The 17,358-nt window shown below is 45.0% G+C and overlaps 1 protein-coding gene across 1 annotated transcript in view; it reads left to right on the top strand.

Moving 5' to 3' along the window:
- The first annotated feature begins 4,023 nt into the window (after positions 1–4,023).
- The window catches only part of SBNO1 (strawberry notch homolog 1), a 38,631-nt gene continuing 25,296 nt past the window's right edge, over positions 4,024–17,358 (top strand). The window contains exons 1-9 of the mRNA XM_077920818.1: positions 4,024–4,997; positions 8,794–8,921; positions 10,339–10,443; positions 11,620–11,929; positions 13,469–13,569; positions 14,846–14,942; positions 15,948–16,108; positions 16,234–16,367; positions 16,477–16,567. Of these exons, the coding sequence (XP_077776944.1) occupies positions 8,796–8,921; positions 10,339–10,443; positions 11,620–11,929; positions 13,469–13,569; positions 14,846–14,942; positions 15,948–16,108; positions 16,234–16,367; positions 16,477–16,567 (1,125 nt within the window). The 5' untranslated portion in view covers positions 4,024–4,997; positions 8,794–8,795. The remainder of the gene's footprint in view (positions 4,998–8,793; positions 8,922–10,338; positions 10,444–11,619; positions 11,930–13,468; positions 13,570–14,845; positions 14,943–15,947; positions 16,109–16,233; positions 16,368–16,476; positions 16,568–17,358) is intronic.

Below are 17,358 nucleotides of genomic sequence, written 5' to 3' on the forward strand. Positions count from 1 at the left end.
AATAGCTATTATTTATTATTTAATAGTTGCTTTTTATATAAAAAGTGTCCAAGTGTCTCAACATAAAATACAAGTTAGAATCATAAAATTGTAGAGGTGGAATGTACCATGAAGGCCAATTCATTAAAACAATTCAACTAATATTTAAATAAACACACAACACCTCAAATGTGCATCCTGTAACATAATGGTGTAAACTGGAGTGGAGGTTACGCTGTATGATGCCTGCATCCCTTTGAATTCCTGAATCTAGCAAGGGTTAAAATCCACTGGAAGATTCCATTGTTGAATTAGCCAGGGAAAGGTCATAGTCATCATCTAAGTATGGAAGTGGATTTCTGTCAAAGGACAAATGGGTGGGGGTGCTCCCTCACCTGGCTCCTGTAAGAAAGACAAAACCAGAGTCCTGTGTGAGAGAGCTGGGCTAGAAGCAGGCAGAAGCCAGAGTGTGAGAGCCAGGGCTTTTTTTTGCAGCTGGAACTCGCATGAACTCAGTTCCAGCACCTCTCAGGTAGGGACCATTGCCATTCTAAGAGACTGAGGGGGGTCTTAATGGTGAGTTCCAGCACCAAATTTTCAAGAAAAATAGTGGTGAGAGCCATGTTTGAGTTCTACTTGAATCCAAGCCTGAGAGAAGCAATACATTTATATATATATATATTGCTTCTCCCAACATATGTATACGCATAGCTGTCAACATGGGACGCGGGTGGCGCTGTGGGTAAAACCTCAGCGCCTAGGACTTGCCGATCTCATGGTCCCCGCAGCGGGGTGCGCTCCCGTTGCTCGGTCCCAGCGCCTGCCAACCTAGCAGTTCAAAAGCACCCCCAGGTGCAAGTAGATAAATAGGAACCGCTTTCTAGCGGGAAGGTAAACGGCGTTTCCGTGTGCGGCTCCGGCTCACCAGAGCAGCGATGTCACGCTGGCCACGTGACCCGGAAGTGTCTTCGGACAGCGCTGGCCCCCGGCCTCTTGAGTGAGATGGGCGCACAACCCTAGAGTCTGTCAAGACTGGCCCGTAGGGGCAGGGGTACCTTTACCTTTAGCTATCAACATTCCCTTTTTTTGCGGGAAATTCCCTTATTCCAGCGCCGTTTCCAACTGCTTCCTGCTGCTATCCCGAATTGTTAGATATCTTGTAGACTGTCCCCGGGACAGGTGAGGCTGCTGATCCCTTATTTTCAAATCTAAAAGTTGACAGCTATATATATGTGTGTGTGCATAAGTATATGTATGTATGTTGTTGTTGGTATCCGTCTGTCTCAGGAGAATCATAAAGACAGAGTCTCTCCTGTGTTGTAAACAAAAATTGCCCTTTTCCCTTATGGGGGTATCCAAGAGTCCTTACATAGGTTCCCTATTGGTAGGAGAGAATAACAGAGGCCAATCAGAGAATATTGAGAAGCAAAGTACAGTGGTGCCCCGCAAGACGAATGCCTCGCAAGACGAAAAACTCGCTAGACAAAAGGGTTTTTTGGTTTTGCGTTGCTTCGCTAGACGAATTTCCCTAGGGGCTTGCTTCGCAAGATGAAAACGTCTTGCGCTTTTTTCTTAAAGCCGCTTGAAGAGGCGCAGCTGCGACGGACCGTGCTTCGCAAGAGCGTGAGGGCCCGGGCAGTCGCGCCCAGGCGAGGCTCCGACCAGCCACGCCATGCTGATGCCGCGAGCGAGCCCAGGCCGCCGACGCGGGATGCCGCCGGGCGCGACAGGGGCGCCGGCCGGGGTACGCGAGGCGGACCCACGCCCGGCCCTAACCCGCGCGGGCGGGAAGGGCGGGCGGCGGGCCGGCGATCGAGCGGCGCCCCACCAGGCGGTCGGAGCGAGGCGGTGTGTGCCGCCCGCTGCCACCCCGAGCGGCGCGGCCCGTCGGCGGTCGGGTACGGTGGCCCGCCGCCCTCCCTCTCTCCGCGGAGGGCAGGGCGCGAGCGACCCCTCCGGCCGGCGGCGGTGTCCGCCCTTCGACGCGCTGGGAGCCCCTCCGGGCGCGCGCGTGGGTGGCCAGCCGGCCGGGGGCCGCCCGGCAGGCAGCAGCGGGCGTCTGGGCCTGCGAGCGGGAAGAGGGATGCAACGTCGCTCGCGTCGCCACCGGGTCTTTCTCCTCTGGCGTCCCGTCACCGGGCAGACGGGCGCCGGGCAGGGGGGAAGGCTTCGGCCGACGCGTGGCGGCGGCACCACCACCCTCTCTCCCGTCTCAGCCGGGCGAGGCGCTCTGCTCGCTGCCCCTGCCGGCCCCCTCGGACCTCTCCGGGCGTGTGCCCGTCCGCCGTACGAGGCCCCCTCGGGCGTGCCGGCCGACTGAAGGAAAACTCCGGAGGCCCGCAGGGGGCAGGGCGGCGGAAGTGCGGAGGTCTCGGGGGGTCGTGCAGTCCATGTTTCCCTCCGCCCAGGGTCCAGGTACCTGGCACCCTCCGGGGCGGCGGTTCAAAGACTCGAGCGGCCTCGTCGCGCAGGGGATGAGGCCGGGGAAGCGGGGGCTCCACCTTAGCCCCCCGTGCCCTGCGGTCGCGAGGCTCCCCGCTGGCGGAGCCTCAGGTCGGGCCGAGCGCCCGGACGGTGAACCCCCCCAAAAAAAGAACAAAAACAAAAAAAAGGCGCAGCTGCGACGGACCGTGCTTTGCAAGACGAAAAACATCGCAAGACGAAAAGACTCACGGAACGAATTAATTTCGTCTTGCGAGGCACCACTCTAGCTATTAAGCTTGATCTTTATTGATCTATTGCAACAGGGTGCTCCCCTCACCCGCAGGAGAGAGGAGGGACCCAGAAAAATGGTATGCAAGGCCTTATACTTTTGAAATTCACATCCTGTAGATCAGGACCACCCCCAGAAACATCATACATACATCACAGAAGGGGTGTAACCTAAGACCACCCCTCAGATACATCACACCTACATCACAGAAAAGGCGGTCTAAAACAGAATTTTGAATATTGGTTTTCTCCTGTTGTTATCTCCTATCTGGCAGGTTACTTAATTGGATTGCCTAGGGAGCCTGGCCGTTCTTTTGTAGTGATAAATACTTAATTCCTGGGCCAGGTCACAGACTCACACCCTATTCAAACACAGACATACCCTAAAGACAGGATTTGTGAAGGAAAAGACAATGGGGACTCCTTTCCAGTTTGACCTTGCAGAGAAAACATTTGCTCAGTTTAGGAATCAAAATGGTTCCAGGTTAGCCTTCCTGTGCTGATCTATGTATGTGCTTGGTTGGTACACTTAAGAACATTATCATATATCTAAGACAATAAAATTCCTATCACACTGTGAGTGAATAAAAAGATGCCTAAAATATTGAAGAATGCTCACCACAGAAAATGAAAACACTGAGAACTGGCAACAGGTAGATTTATTTCAGAAATGGAAAAGGACTTCCAGATCCAGTCTTAACCTTATTTCCATAGCAGTCAGTGCATTTAAAACACATGGCTTTCCCCCCCAAGGATCCTGGGAACTGTAGTTTGTTAAGGGTGGTGGAAATTGAAACGCTGAGGAAACTACACCTCCCAGGATTCTTTGGAAGAAGCCATTGTGCTACGGATGTGACCAAAGTCCCATTTGATGGGCATCTGCTGTTTCTGCCCCTTGTGCGATGATGAGACTCCAACAGAATCAGACAAGAGTCTAAATAAAAACACCAGGAATTTTTTTACACAGCTTTCCCCATTGGGGCGTTTTGCGCAGTGCAACACCTGCATTCATAGTATAGAGTCACTGTATACGTGGTAACAATAAGATGCTCTGTAAATAGGTGCCAGACAAAAACATTCCTCTACGCCAACGGCCTTTGACCCATCTACGGACAGCCTTTTAAATGGTTTTGTGTGTGGGTGGAGTCACTGTTTTTTGTTATGTATTTTTGTATTTCTATACTAAATACAGTAGTGGTAATAAGTAATAGCGTCTGCATTTTCTCTGAAATGGGACCATTGAAAGATTAAAGGAACCAAATTCGACTTTGAGAGGTGGAGAAGCAGAGCAACTGGGCTTCAGCTTCTACGCCGCGCTGGCTCCACAAGACGAGGACGTGCAGCTACATTGAGGGAACGGGGCCAAACGCGACACGCGTTGCTGCGGATACTTCCCATGCGAAAGAGAGCCCCGCGTGCGCGCCTGCGCAGTGCCTTATCTGGGCCCCGGACCTCCTCCTCATGGCTCTCTCGGGAGGCACGACTCTCTCCCGTCAGACCACACGAGTAACAAACTCTCGCGATGCGGCCGGACGTGTGACCTCTTACTCTTGCGTGAGCACGCACAGAGCCGCCATCTTGGGAAGCAGCGTCACGTGACTCCCAACGGTCGTCTCCTCGACCTCCTCCTTTTTGCCCCTCCCAACGGGGAAAAAAACCGGGCCTAGGCCAGCGCTTGAGCCTGAGGCGGCAGCTTGCGGGTTACTCCAGCGAACTACGAGCCGGCATCGGGATTCACGGAGGGGGTTCGCATTTTAGAAACCTCCCCCCGCCGCGCCTCCCCCTCCCCTTCGCATTCCTCTGAAGTGAGGGAAGAGCGTGAGGAAACGGCGGGCCACGTGACCGAGGGACGCGGCGAAGGATCGTCCGGGCAGCCCGCCACGTGATGCGAGGGATGGCGGCGAAGGAGCTTGTGGTGACGACGCCGAGGAGAGCAAGGAGCACGCGTGCGCACTGGCGTTTCCCTGGGCGCGAGGGGCAAGGGAGACGGGAGGGGCGGAGGAGTCCGGGCGATGGTCACGTGGCTGCGCAGTGGCGTCGCGCGTCTCCGGGCAGAAGAAGGCGGCGGCCGCGGCGGCAGCAGCAGCTCCAGCAGCCGAGCCGTCCTGCTGAGGTCACGTGGCGCAGCGTCACCCGCCGCCGCGAGCCTTTCCCTCGTCGCGCGCCGCCGCGCCGCCCCCTCCCTCCCCCTGCCCTCTCTGCGCGAGGGGAGGGCAGGCGGGCGCGCAAAGATGGCGGCGGCGAGTTAGAAAGCGGCTGAGGCGTCGAGGAGGGAGAGCAGCTCGGCGGAAGGAATCCCGGCCAGAGTGAGTCTCTCCTGCCCCGCTCCTTCGGGGGGGGGGTTTGGTTTTCATTCGTCGGTGGTGGGGGGGGGTCCCTCCGCTGCCGCCCCGCCTTCTCTCTCTCTCTCTCTGTCTCTCGTAGCTTTGCTGTATTGAAGGAAGAAGCGCCCCCCCCCGCTCTCCTTCCCCACACGCACCTTCTCTCAGGTGTTGCTCTCGGGTCCCCTCCCTCAGTGCTCCGCAGGGGAACGTTTTCTGCCGCCTCTTCCCTCCCCTCAGCGCCCCCCAGACGGGCTCAATAACAACAACACAGCGCAGAGCCCTGAAGTTCTCTGTTGCATTGCGGGGAGGGGGGCTCTTTCTTCCCCCAGCCCTTCAGGTTGAGAAGAAGCATAACTGGCCTCATATAACAGACATAAGAGAGGAGAATTTTGCTTTAAAGCCACCCCTGTGAAGAAAGTCACTGAGCTGGTGTGTCGTCTCTTTCGCACCCCACCCCAAAAAAAAAAATCTTACGGGTTTTCCTTTCAATTTGTCTATGGTGCAAGGGGTCTTCTCCCTCCTTCCCCGTTAAGAATGGGTTTTTCTACTTTCTTTGCGGTTTATGCCAGGATACCAAGCTGTTTTACTGTTGGAAAAGCCTTGCAGCTCCCTGTGCGGCTTAGCTTGGTGCCCTCGAGTTACTGTTTGACTGCAGTTCCCATCATGCTTCATCATTGGCTATGCCAGCTTGTACTGATGCGTATTGTAGTCTGGTGAAATATGGAGGACAGCACATGGGCTACCACTGACCTAGTGTCTTCGTTAGGGCAGGGTCTGGTTTCCACCTTGATTGAACTAATCATCTAGCACCCCCTGCTTCCACATAGGCTGGGCAGAGAAGAAAGATGGTGAGGACTGAGTGTGTAACAGGTAATCCCCTATATGTATAGCACTGTAATTGTATATGGTCCATTAAAAAGAAATCTAATCATTTCTAAACCAAGGTCCTTGCGCACACCTTGCTTAAATCTAAATGTTAATATCAGTGGATACATCAAGATTAGAGATAGTAAAGAAGCATGGTCTTTCAACTCCAGTGTTTTGAAATAGCAGCTGGCTGTTCTGGCTTGCTGTATAGTGTATATAAACATACTCTTTCAACTGATGAGAGGTCAGAACAAACTCCACTGCAGTTTGCCAGTGGCAATAGCATGCTTGCAGATGTAGCCTTTTTCAGTGAGCTGGGATTTATGCTTCTTTCTTTTGTTTGTGAAAGTAGTTACAATCTTCAGCTTATAGCCCTTTGTCAAAGGATGCCTTGAGCCATTATCTTGTTGAGGTGTGTAAGTTCTAAAGAGAATTGGCTGCATTTAAAACTTGGGGACAGCTGTAGTTTGTTCTGCCTGCCTGACTAAGCAGAAATCATTTTCATTCCTGGATGTTTCTAGTTCTCTTTCCTTATCTCAGCAAGCAGACTTTCATCTTTCAGTGAAATGTAAAAGTCTGCTACTAAGAGGGGTATTCTAGTTGATCAATCAATACCATGTGTATAACAATTACACAGGTGGAGCTAACCTAACCTGGAGGTTTATGTCTTGCACGTGTGGTTTATGTGGAAGGCTAAGATCTGGTGATCCATATAGGAACTTTTTTGCGGCATTCCTGTGGAATCAACATTGTTTGGAAAACATTAATTTGTGAAATAGATCCAAAGTCTGTTTAACCCAGCGCCAGGGAACCTGTGGCCTTCCAGAAGTTGCTGAATTGCAACTCATACCATCCCTGACCATTAACCCTGCTGGTTTAACTTTGTGAACATAATTCTCAGAGTTTGATAGGGGAAAACAACCTACCTGGATCTGTTTTGTGAACATGAGTATATGTTCTTGCTCCAAAGACAGAAAACTTTCTGCTTGAAATAAATGGTACTTTTTGAAAGCTGTTGTATTCAACTTAAAATCCTGATAAATGACCGTAGTAATTTTCACAGGCTTTCTTGAGATTCTCTTTTAATAATGAATATATTTTATCCGTGACCTAGTTTCATATTATTATTTATTAAATGTATTAATCATTTGTTACCTAAAATGTCTGCAAGTGACTTACATTTCAAAACATATACACAATACATTGTACTGTAGGCAAGGGGGAAATGTTTCATGCAACATATAAAAACTCCACCCCCAGTAACAGCTACAGGAAGCTTTGGTTGTAAACCAAACTCAACTGAATTTATCAAAGGCCTGGGTAAATTGTCTCTTAGACTGGGGCTGAAAAGATTTCAGTGAAGGTGCCAAGCAGGCCTCCTCAAGAGAGCATTCCACAGATGTGGAACCACTATTGAAAAGGCCGTCTCCCTTTGCCACCACCACCTTCCAAGCCTCCCTCAGAGGAGGGACCTGGAGAAGGGCCTCACATAATGATCTAAGGGTCCAGGTATGTTCATTTCTGGAATGCCTTTCCCAATAATATTGGGCTCCTGAACCATAAGGAGTATTAAAAGTCAAAACCAGCACTTTGAATTGGGCTCAGAAGCATACAGGCAACCAATTTAATGTGAACAGAATTGGTGTTCTCTTCTGTTCATCTTAAACCTGTGAGGCTGCAGTAACCGAAGCTTCCAAACTGTTTTCAAAGGCCCCATCCATCAGTTGGAGGGCAAAGTGTTGTACTTTATTAGAACCACTATAATCCACCTTGAAAATGATTCAGGTGGAAGGCTTCATATATATAGAGAGAGAGAAATTGTCAAAACTTAGTAGAGCTCTTGATGAAGCTGCACACAACTTCAGAGACCAATTCAGTTCATTCAAAACTCAAGGGAGAATAACCTTAATAGTAAATGTGTTTTAGTATTGCTTTTTGGTAGTTCACTCTCTGCTCTTAATTACTGAAAACTAATGGTATCACCTTCCTTGTTATGGGAAGGGTTAGTCTAATGCAAACAGTTGTAGTAAATGAAAGAGAAATTGTGGCTCTGCGTTTAAAGTTAACAGTATTGAATATGGTCATAGTATAGCAACCATACATGCTGAGCAGACTTTACAGAAAAGTAGAACCAAGTGATAATGTCCATATTAAAGACCCAAAGCAAAAAAAAATAAAAGTATTGGGGGTGATACTTTATAATTTGGCCGACTTATCCAGGTGGCTGTGGCCAACATGTGATACCCCTTTCTTATGTGACACAGGCACTCCTGGAAGAGAGTAGAAGAACCCACTAGCTTATGTGTGGCATAGGCATGCCTGCACTCCTTCCTACTATTATGCGCAGAAGACAAGATCCCTGGCCATTGGCCATTCTTGCTAGGGCTGATAACAGTTTTAGTTAAGCAACATATGGAGGGCTAAGGGTTCCCTACCTCTGACCTAATACCTCAGACTTTAGGTGAACTTGTCAAAACAGTTGCCCATCCCTGGCTTGGCGAAACAAGGCATGCAGTCCTCTTAACTATGAACTGTTGTCAGAATCCCTCTATATTCTAACAGCATAGTTGCTGTAAACATAGTTATTTGTAATTTAAGTTCCACTGCTCTGACCAAATCTTCCAATGCCCTGATTTTAAACATGTTTATTAGAAGCAAATCCCAGTGACATTATGGTGGTTCTTTGGAACAATAGAAGTGTGACATAACCTAATAGTCTTTACCTAACAGGAACAACAGTTCTTCACCTAATTCCGTGAAGACTTAAATGCTTTATGAATAATTTTACAATTTTATAAGTATTTGTAACTTCATAGGTGCTGTAGCTGTGCTTGTGGAAAGTGTGCAGGAGGGTTTTCTTCTTGAGTTCTTGCCACTTAAACCACCTAATTGTAAATTTGCTTTGTTTCAGAGATGGTGGAACCAGGACAAGATCTGTTGCTTGCTGCTTTGAGTGAGAGTGGAATCAGCCCAAATGACCTGTTTGATATTGAGTCTACGGATATGGGTCTTGCAACCCCAGCTCCAGCTGTTCAGCAGGTTGATAAACCAAAAACACTTAAATTGCTTACTGTAATAACCTTTTGAGCTCCCTATTCTTTTCAAGTACAATGCTGATACTGAGTGATTGAAAAGGGAAAATAATGATATTTTAAAAGTTACCTATTCTACTCTAAAACAAAGTGATAGCTTGGATATGAAGCAACATGGCTGTGGAATAAGTGTGCCTTACTTCAGTTTGGGTGCAAACATTGTATCCTAGCCTCTTGTACATTAAATTTGCCCAGTTCCAAGTCAATGTGCTTTAGTGTTGTGGCTAGAGATAGGGTGATAAAATCTAGGAAATAAACCTTTCGGGTTATGTGCTGCTCCTAGTCGTAGAAAGTTTGGGAAAGTTTCTCCTGTGACATTGTAACATTGTGTATTTCTGTCTGTGGTGCTGCTTACGTCTTGCAAAATTTTAAGCATTTAATAATATCAGATCCATCACCTGGTCAGTCTTGTCTTCCAAATTAATTGCAATAACCTAGCCTCATTTAAGCATTTAAGTTCATGCCATTGAAGTCATATGGAGAGAGACTGTGTGCTTTCCCACTCTTGCTATTGTGGCCTGTGCTGCCCTCCTTTTGATACTGAGGAGGAGATGTGTGTAGGCTAATGGTGTACGCTATAGCATTGTTTCTCAACTGGTGGCCATATGGCCCCCTGGGGCCCCCAGATTATTTCAAGGGGGCCATGGGTAAATGGGGGGCCATGGCACAAACAAAAGAAAATAGAAAACAAGTAGCGTGAACAGAGAAGTGACCATGCTTCCCAGTGGATGGATCGCCACACGTACCCTATGGCAGCATTGCTGCCCCTTCTCCTTCCCACTTCCGCACTCCACTACTGTTTGCACCAAGCTGTCCGGTAGGACAGGAGGGCCACAGGAAGGAAACAAGATCAGAAGTGAGCCATGGTCGGAAAAAGGTTGAGAAACACTGAGCTACAGCACTGCACTTGCATGGAGAATGCAGGGTGAGCGTGCAGGGCACCACTGTCACTCCATAGAGAAACTATATATTCACTATATAAAAATATGTGTTGTCATCTAGACATTGCATGAGGTCACAGTTGTCAGTGTTTTTCATTTTTCAGAAGTATATGCAGGAGTATCTTGTGTGGAATATCTGCATACGTGTTGTGAGCACATGTTGCATGTCTGCGCATACAGTATCTTCTTTGGGATATATCTAAGAATAAAAGCTCTCCAACAACTGTCATTTGGTACTAACCCATTCACTCAGGTTGCAGAGCAATTTCATTGCTGGCTGAGAGACCAACTGCCTTTGGCTTCCTCTTAACTGTATTAAATAGATAAATAAAAAGGCAAAGCAAGTCAGATGCTTGTCTTACTTGAATGTTGTTTCCAAGATATGTTCCACAATGTGACTTTATTCTCTCTGTCTTTCTTTAGTCAGCCCCAGTTAGTGCCTTAGAACTGGGCATGGAGACTGAAGCATCACTTGCTGTTAAAACAGAACCACAGACTGCATCTTCTCCAGCTGTACTGAACATCAGGGTAAGAGATGTAAAGCCTTAATTACCGTATTTTTCAACCTATAAGGTGCCCCCTGTTTTGGGGGACTCCGATTTAAGAAAATGGGGGGAGATGTATCCGTGTATAAGATGCCCCCAAACTTTTGACATTATTTTTAGGGGGAAAACCTAGTCTTATACACTGAAAAATACGGTAAGTATTTGAGTTGGAAATTTGCCTCTGATGGAATTGATTATGTGAAGAAAGAAAAATGAGTAAGCACAAATTTCCTGCAGATACCTTGTATCACAGAATGGTTTGAGCTATGAAGAAACAGTTTTTTCTATGGGAAAGGTGTTAAACTACAGTGTAGAGTTCAGTGTTCATTGTCTTGCATATCATGCTGATTCATGTATATATTGTATAGTTAGGGCCAAATCTATCTTGGGGAGGCAGTTTACTTGAGTATATTTGGAACCCTTAGTATTGTATATGGTGCTTCTTAAGACTTGTTGTACTAAACAGGTCCCAAACTGCCCACACCATCAACATTGTATAATGCACTGTTCTTGATCTGTGAATGAAAGCCCCATCCACTCAGAACAAAAACATTGGATGCCACCCACTATTAAAATGACAGCTCAACAAAAAAACTAAATAGTAATTTGGAGGCGGGAATCCAGGAAAATGTCTTTTAAAAATTACTTAACTTTTACCTAAGTTAGGAAACTTGCATAGGGTAAGTTGTGTTGAGAACTTTTCTGATGCCCCAGAGTTAACTTAGCATGTGTTTTTAAAAACAAAAAACAAAGCTTTATAAGTACCTCATCTTAATTCCCTCCCTACCAACTCACAGTTGCTCACAGTTTCTGCATGCCATTAATTTTTTTTTCATTCTTGCTGCATTGTTGGCCAACTCCTGCCTGCAGAGTATATATCTACCCATTTCCTCCATTCATTGCTTTCATTATATTATTGCAAGCACTACTTTTTATTATTAGATATTATAACCAAATTTCTAAAAAAGATAAGATTTTATACAAACACTTCTGTCTCGCCCAGCTCAAGCAAACAAATGAGACCCTGCTGTGAAGTCTGAAGTTGAAAGCGGAACTATTCAGTTTTACGTTTTTGCTTTCACTTGCAGGCCAAGACTAAATAAGAGTTTTAAGTTGGGTTTTCCAGCAAACGGTAATGATCTTTCTGTTCTTTCTGTAGCAACCACCATCAACTACAACCTTTGTGCTGAATCAAATAAACCAGCTTCCTACTCTGGGAACTACCATAGTAATGACAAAAACAACCCCAGTCACCACCACCAGGCAGACGGTCACTGTAGCAAAAATCATACAGACCAGCACCACTACCAGGCCGTCAGTTGCAGCGCCAGCAGTTCGGAATGCCCTGACTTCCACAACTCCCAAGGACCAGATCCAGCTAAAAGATCTGCTAAAAAACAATAGTCTTAATGAGCTGATGAAGCTGAAGCCACCTCCCAACATTGCTCAGCCGGTTGCGACAGCTGCAAGTAAGTGGCTTAAGAAGCTGACTGGATGGAGTATTAGTTTTGGGGGGACTTGAACAGAATAATCTAGCATGCTCATTGCAGACTCCTTAGCCATTTGCCTTTATACTAGATCACCTTTCCTCAGCTTGGTGCTTTCCACAAGTTTTGGACTACAGCAACCATCTTCTCTTATCATTGGCCACATTGGCTGGGGATGATAGTTCATAGTTTAAAACATTTAGAGCAGGCTTCCTCAACCTCGGCCCTCCAGATGTTTTTGGCCTACATCTCCCATGATCCCTAGCTAGCAGGACCAGTGGTCAGGGATGATGGAAATTGTAGTCTCAAAACATCTGGAGGGCCGAGGTTGAGGAAGCCTGATTCAGAGAGTACCAGATTGGAGAAGGCTATGTTAGATATTTGGTATTCAACCTGATTTCTTTGCTACAGCATCTTAAAACAAAATGGCGTGCAAGCATAAACTGGACAGGCCAACTATGTTAATGTGACTCTTCTAAATAGATAGTAAACTTTGTAGCATGTAATACTGTAGGCCAATCTCTGCCAACCTGATGACCTTCACAGGCAGCACTGTTGATAGAACGTGTAGTCCAAAATGTCTGGAGGGCACCAAGTTAGTGAAGGCCGATGTAGGTGAATTGCTGGGCATGGTGTGCATTAAAAGCTAACCTGTGTCATGAAGTTTACATTTGAGTACCTTTACAAACAGGACTCTTGTTTAGAACATACTTGCTCTGTTTCATTTTCTCTAAATGCAGACTGTGATGGAAAGCAAACTCTTGCAGAAAGATAAAGACTCCTCGGGGGGGGGGGTATTTCTGTGAATGAATAGACTCTTCTTAGGTGGCATAGAAGCACATGAATGTTTTCTTGGTTAAAAAGCATTTACACTGTTACCTGTCGTGAAAATCTCCTGTGAAAATAGACTTGCATTTTAGCCTTGCGTTCTGACTCATAAAGATGTGGTGAAATTGTTTTCTTTAAGTACACTCTGTCCAGGGGCCATGGATGTGACACATGGAAAATAATTTCTGCAAGTCTTTGAACATAACATCCACATCCCAGAATCATATCAAGTTATTAGTACTATTGCCATATTATTGATTTGGATGAAAAGAGAGAGAGAGAGAGACTGCTAAATTATGTGTTCATCTAAATAATCTAAAAATTATTTAGACCCCAAAATGTTGACTTTCTTCCAGAAATAATTGTAGTTTCTACAATGGTGGTAAATGCCACCAAATCAGGTAAGATAAACTTTGGTTTCACTGCTAAAACTGGGAATTGGGCTTCCTCTCTTTAACCCACCCTTCAAGGTGATCCAGATGTAAGTTTGATTTAACGGTGGCACCTGTACTGGTTAACAACCTGTTTAGTGTTGCTGTGGCAGAACCTGTTGAGAAACTTTTGTCTTTTTGTTTGTTTAAAATTCGCAGAAATTTACATGCTCTGACTCAGCATTCAACTATAGAGGAGATTTGATTGCATTCTAGAAAATTGAATTTGTTATATATTAACTTGGAAATTTTCTCTTTGTAGCTGATATAAGCAATGGTACTGTAAAAAAGGAGGCATCTACTAAAGAGGTAGCAAGAATATGGATAAATGACATGAAAATGAGAAGCTTTTCTCCTACAATGGTAGGTGCAACTTCCTCAGCAGCGAGGTATACATTGCTCTCTAACGGAACACTGCTCCTGAAAAATTCAGTTCTCTGCACCCAAAAGCCAAATATAGAAGCTACTGAAGGAGTACCTGCTCCTTTAACAAATAAGTCTACTCCTTAAGATCTACTGAGGTCTTGCTCTGCTTATCCAGAGATTAGGGAAAGCCATTCTCTTGTGGTACTGTGACTTGGGAATTCCTGACCCAGCTATATTCACAGGTGCCTACAGCTGTGGTTTATTTTTAAAAAATAAATACCCCACCCCCAAATTGTTTCTGGTTTCTATTGGACCCTTATAATGATGACGATGGTGACGGTGGTGATGATGGAAACAACAATAACAATAATAAATATATTTAACCATCCACTTATGGCATGCTCTAAAAATATTTCCAAGCCAATCCCAATTTAATATTTAAATTTTAAATGCATACATACAGTGTCTGTCTCATTTAGTTCATAAAAAGAAACAAATGAAATAAAGAGGTTTCTTTAAAGTATTGATAATCCACAAAGTTCACGTCCCGCTTTCTTCTCTTACCTTTCCAATGTTTGGCAAGCTTGCCGGAAAAGAACTTTAAAGCCTTACATTTATGCATCCAGTATTAGTTCAAATTACAATGTTAATTCGATTCATCCACTGGAATGCTTATTTATTCTTCTCTTAGTCCCTGCAGATTTTATTCCATGTAGATCAATAGCTGCTTGCAGGGGGGCCCTCTTTCCCTCCCGGGTGTGGATCCAATTGATATATTCTTATTAAATGTTGTTGTTTTTTTAAATGACTATGTCCAAATTGGCCCGGATTCCTTTTACTTTTTAGAGAAGTTGCTGCTTTAATGGCAAAATGCTTTAATGAAACATTTTGTTGTGAGGTCTTGATCGTGCCGTGTGTCTGTGCTCAATGTCAGAGCTCCCATGGCTCCCTCCAGAGCTTTGGGGGCTACTAGAGAGCGTTCCTGACACCACTGGAGCCTTCAGAACCCGAATTTTCCTTTTGGGCTTTTTAGAGAAGGTGCTTTGCCAGTGCTCCCTTCCCGCCTCCTCGCAGCAGTCGGGTTGCTCAGGATGAGCAAACCCCATTGTCCACCATAGCCTGCAGCACACTGGAAGTCTGGCATAGCACTTTTAAAAGATAAGCATTCTTCTCTGTTGGTGTAGCAGAGTCTTTTGGCTCCATCTTGCTGATTAGTCTTTAGCGTTGCTGTTTCTGTATCAACACAATTTACAAATATTCATCTTTGCTGCAGAAAGTTCCAGTAGCAAAAGAGGAAGAAGAGCCTGAAGAAGAAGATGAAGAAGAAATGGGTCATGCAGAGACGTATGCAGAGTACATGCCCATAAAATGTATGTTATTCAACTGTATAGGTTATTCAACTGTTAAAAACTATTAAACTACAGTACATAGGTATACCAATATCTTTCTTGTAAGTAGATAATTGTTGTAGTGTGTATTTGTATATCTCCTACCTCTTTTCATTTGAAGACTGGGTCTCAACAGATCTCTAGATTCATTCAGCCTTCATTGGCATAATTTTGACAATAAAATCATAAGGGGGGGGGACCATCCATAAAAGATGTCACTGTGAACATCTGCCTTCTTCACTCTCCGCAGATCTCTAGATGTTTTTCGTCCTAGTGTTGCGGGGGCTAGAATGATGTAATAAAACATACTGGATAGTTACACAAATGGAAGTATGTGCTGCCCAAGGGGAAATGCAGAAATTTAGGAGAGGGAATTCCTTGCATAGGCAGAATTGCCTTTGTGTTTATCCAAGGCTCCTTTTAGGATATCACTTCAATGGATTATTTCTTCAGGGCATTTTTGCCTCTTGGTTGAGTAAGCAATCAGCAGATGTTTGTTTCATGTGTTGAGTACATTTATGTCCTGCATCTTCCATCACGGAGCTGAAGGTGACATGCATGGGATCTCCCATCCAGGCATTCTACCAACTCAAACCTCATTAGCTTCAGCAAGGTGGCTTTATCATGTGGTCTAAGGCAGTGTGGTTGCTTTGCACGCATCTAATTTTTTTGTGGAGCATCTTTAGTCCCTTGCATTTCTTCAGGAGATGGGACTAGGCCTGTACCATCACATGTAAATCTTGCAAACAAGGCTGTATATAAATCATGAGTCACACTGAGATAGAACTCTAGTTTCTGCCCTTTACTTCGTAAACCCTCCGAATTCCTGCTGGCTTTGTAGATTAAGAGCCTTGTATTTAGAGCAGTTCTTAGCTTTAGTTTTATAAAGAGCAAATGTTTGCATTAGAGTCACTAAAATTTTTATCTTGCTGAAGTAACCTCTGATAGGATGTTGCCTATAATATTTGTATTATATTCTACAAACAGTAAAAATTGGTCTGCGTCATCCTGATCCAGTGGTAGAAACCAGCTCTCTCTCCAGTGTTACCCCTCCAGAAGTTTGGTATAAGTCTTCAATTCCTGAAGAGAGTATTGATAGTGGCTGGCTGTCAGCATTGCAGCTTGAAGCTGTTACATACGCAGCACAGGTATGTCATGGTTTCATGTTTACTCAAAACGAACCAAGTTCCCTTTCAGCTACAGAAGGTGTGGGGTTGGCGCGTAACTTCTGCTGTGCTGAATCTTTTATCTTCCTTTTTTTAACATTCTGCAGCAACATGAAACATTCCTACCCAATGGAGACAGAGCTGGTTTCTTGATAGGTGATGGTGCAGGTGTAGGAAAAGGAAGGACCATAGCTGGAATAATATATGAGAACTACCTCTTGGGTAGAAAAAGGGCAGTATGGTAAGTAGAGATCACTTAAATTGGGGGGGGGGGGGAATGCTATGTAAGCAAGATCCTTAACTTCTTCTTTTTTGCCTGTATCTTCACAGTTGTGTTTGCTCTCTCCTAGGTTTAGTGTTTCAAATGATTTGAAATATGATGCAGAAAGAGATCTGAGAGATATTGGAGCAAAAAACATTTTGGTTCATTCATTAAACAAGGTGTGGATTTTTTTACTATGTACAGTTGAAGCAAAGTATTAGGTATGCTTGTGTGAGATGCACGTTATGTGAATGCTGTATATCTTAGACATGCTAAAACCTGCTCTTTATGGTTTTGTTGCCTTCCTGCCTAAGTTGCAATACTAGCACACAGTTGCTTAGAATGCCGCTATTCCAGTGCAGTATTATAAAATCAAGATGTTGGCGTGGTGTTAGAGCACTGCTACAGGCTTGATGAGCACTTCAGGATTGGGGTGGGGGGTCCAGTTACTAAAACACATGACAATTGCTTGAGCTTTCTTGAGTTTATTTGGGTAGTAATTTGCTTCTGAGCTCTTCCACTGAAATTTGTAGTTCTCAACAAATTTAGTTGTGGTAAATGCTTCTTTAGTCCTTTGCTTTACAGCATTGGGTATCTTGCTAGACTTCTTAATTCATTAATATGATTAGTTTTATGAATCATTATTTACATGAGTCTCCATGTCTTAACTATCTCTTAGACATTCATAGATTTAACAAATCTGTTAAACTTGCAAGATTATAGTAACAAATGAGTTATTGGCAACTAGATGTTAAATATACAGTGGGAAAGAGTCTTATTGATTTGGGTGGAAGCTCTGCATAACATTGTAACAAGTTCTTGGAAAGAACTGCATTTGTGCAGGTTTCTAATTGGGAATGGACAGATCTATTTCTAGTCCACTTCTGTTTTGCATGTGTTCACTCATAAATCCACTCTGTTCTGCATCTATTGTGAATTTTCTTAAACACACTACAGTACAGTGATACCT

Source organism: Podarcis muralis, chromosome 16 (genome assembly GCF_964188315.1).
Source record: "Podarcis muralis chromosome 16, rPodMur119.hap1.1, whole genome shotgun sequence".
Classification (NCBI taxonomy): Eukaryota; Metazoa; Chordata; class Lepidosauria; order Squamata; family Lacertidae; genus Podarcis; species Podarcis muralis.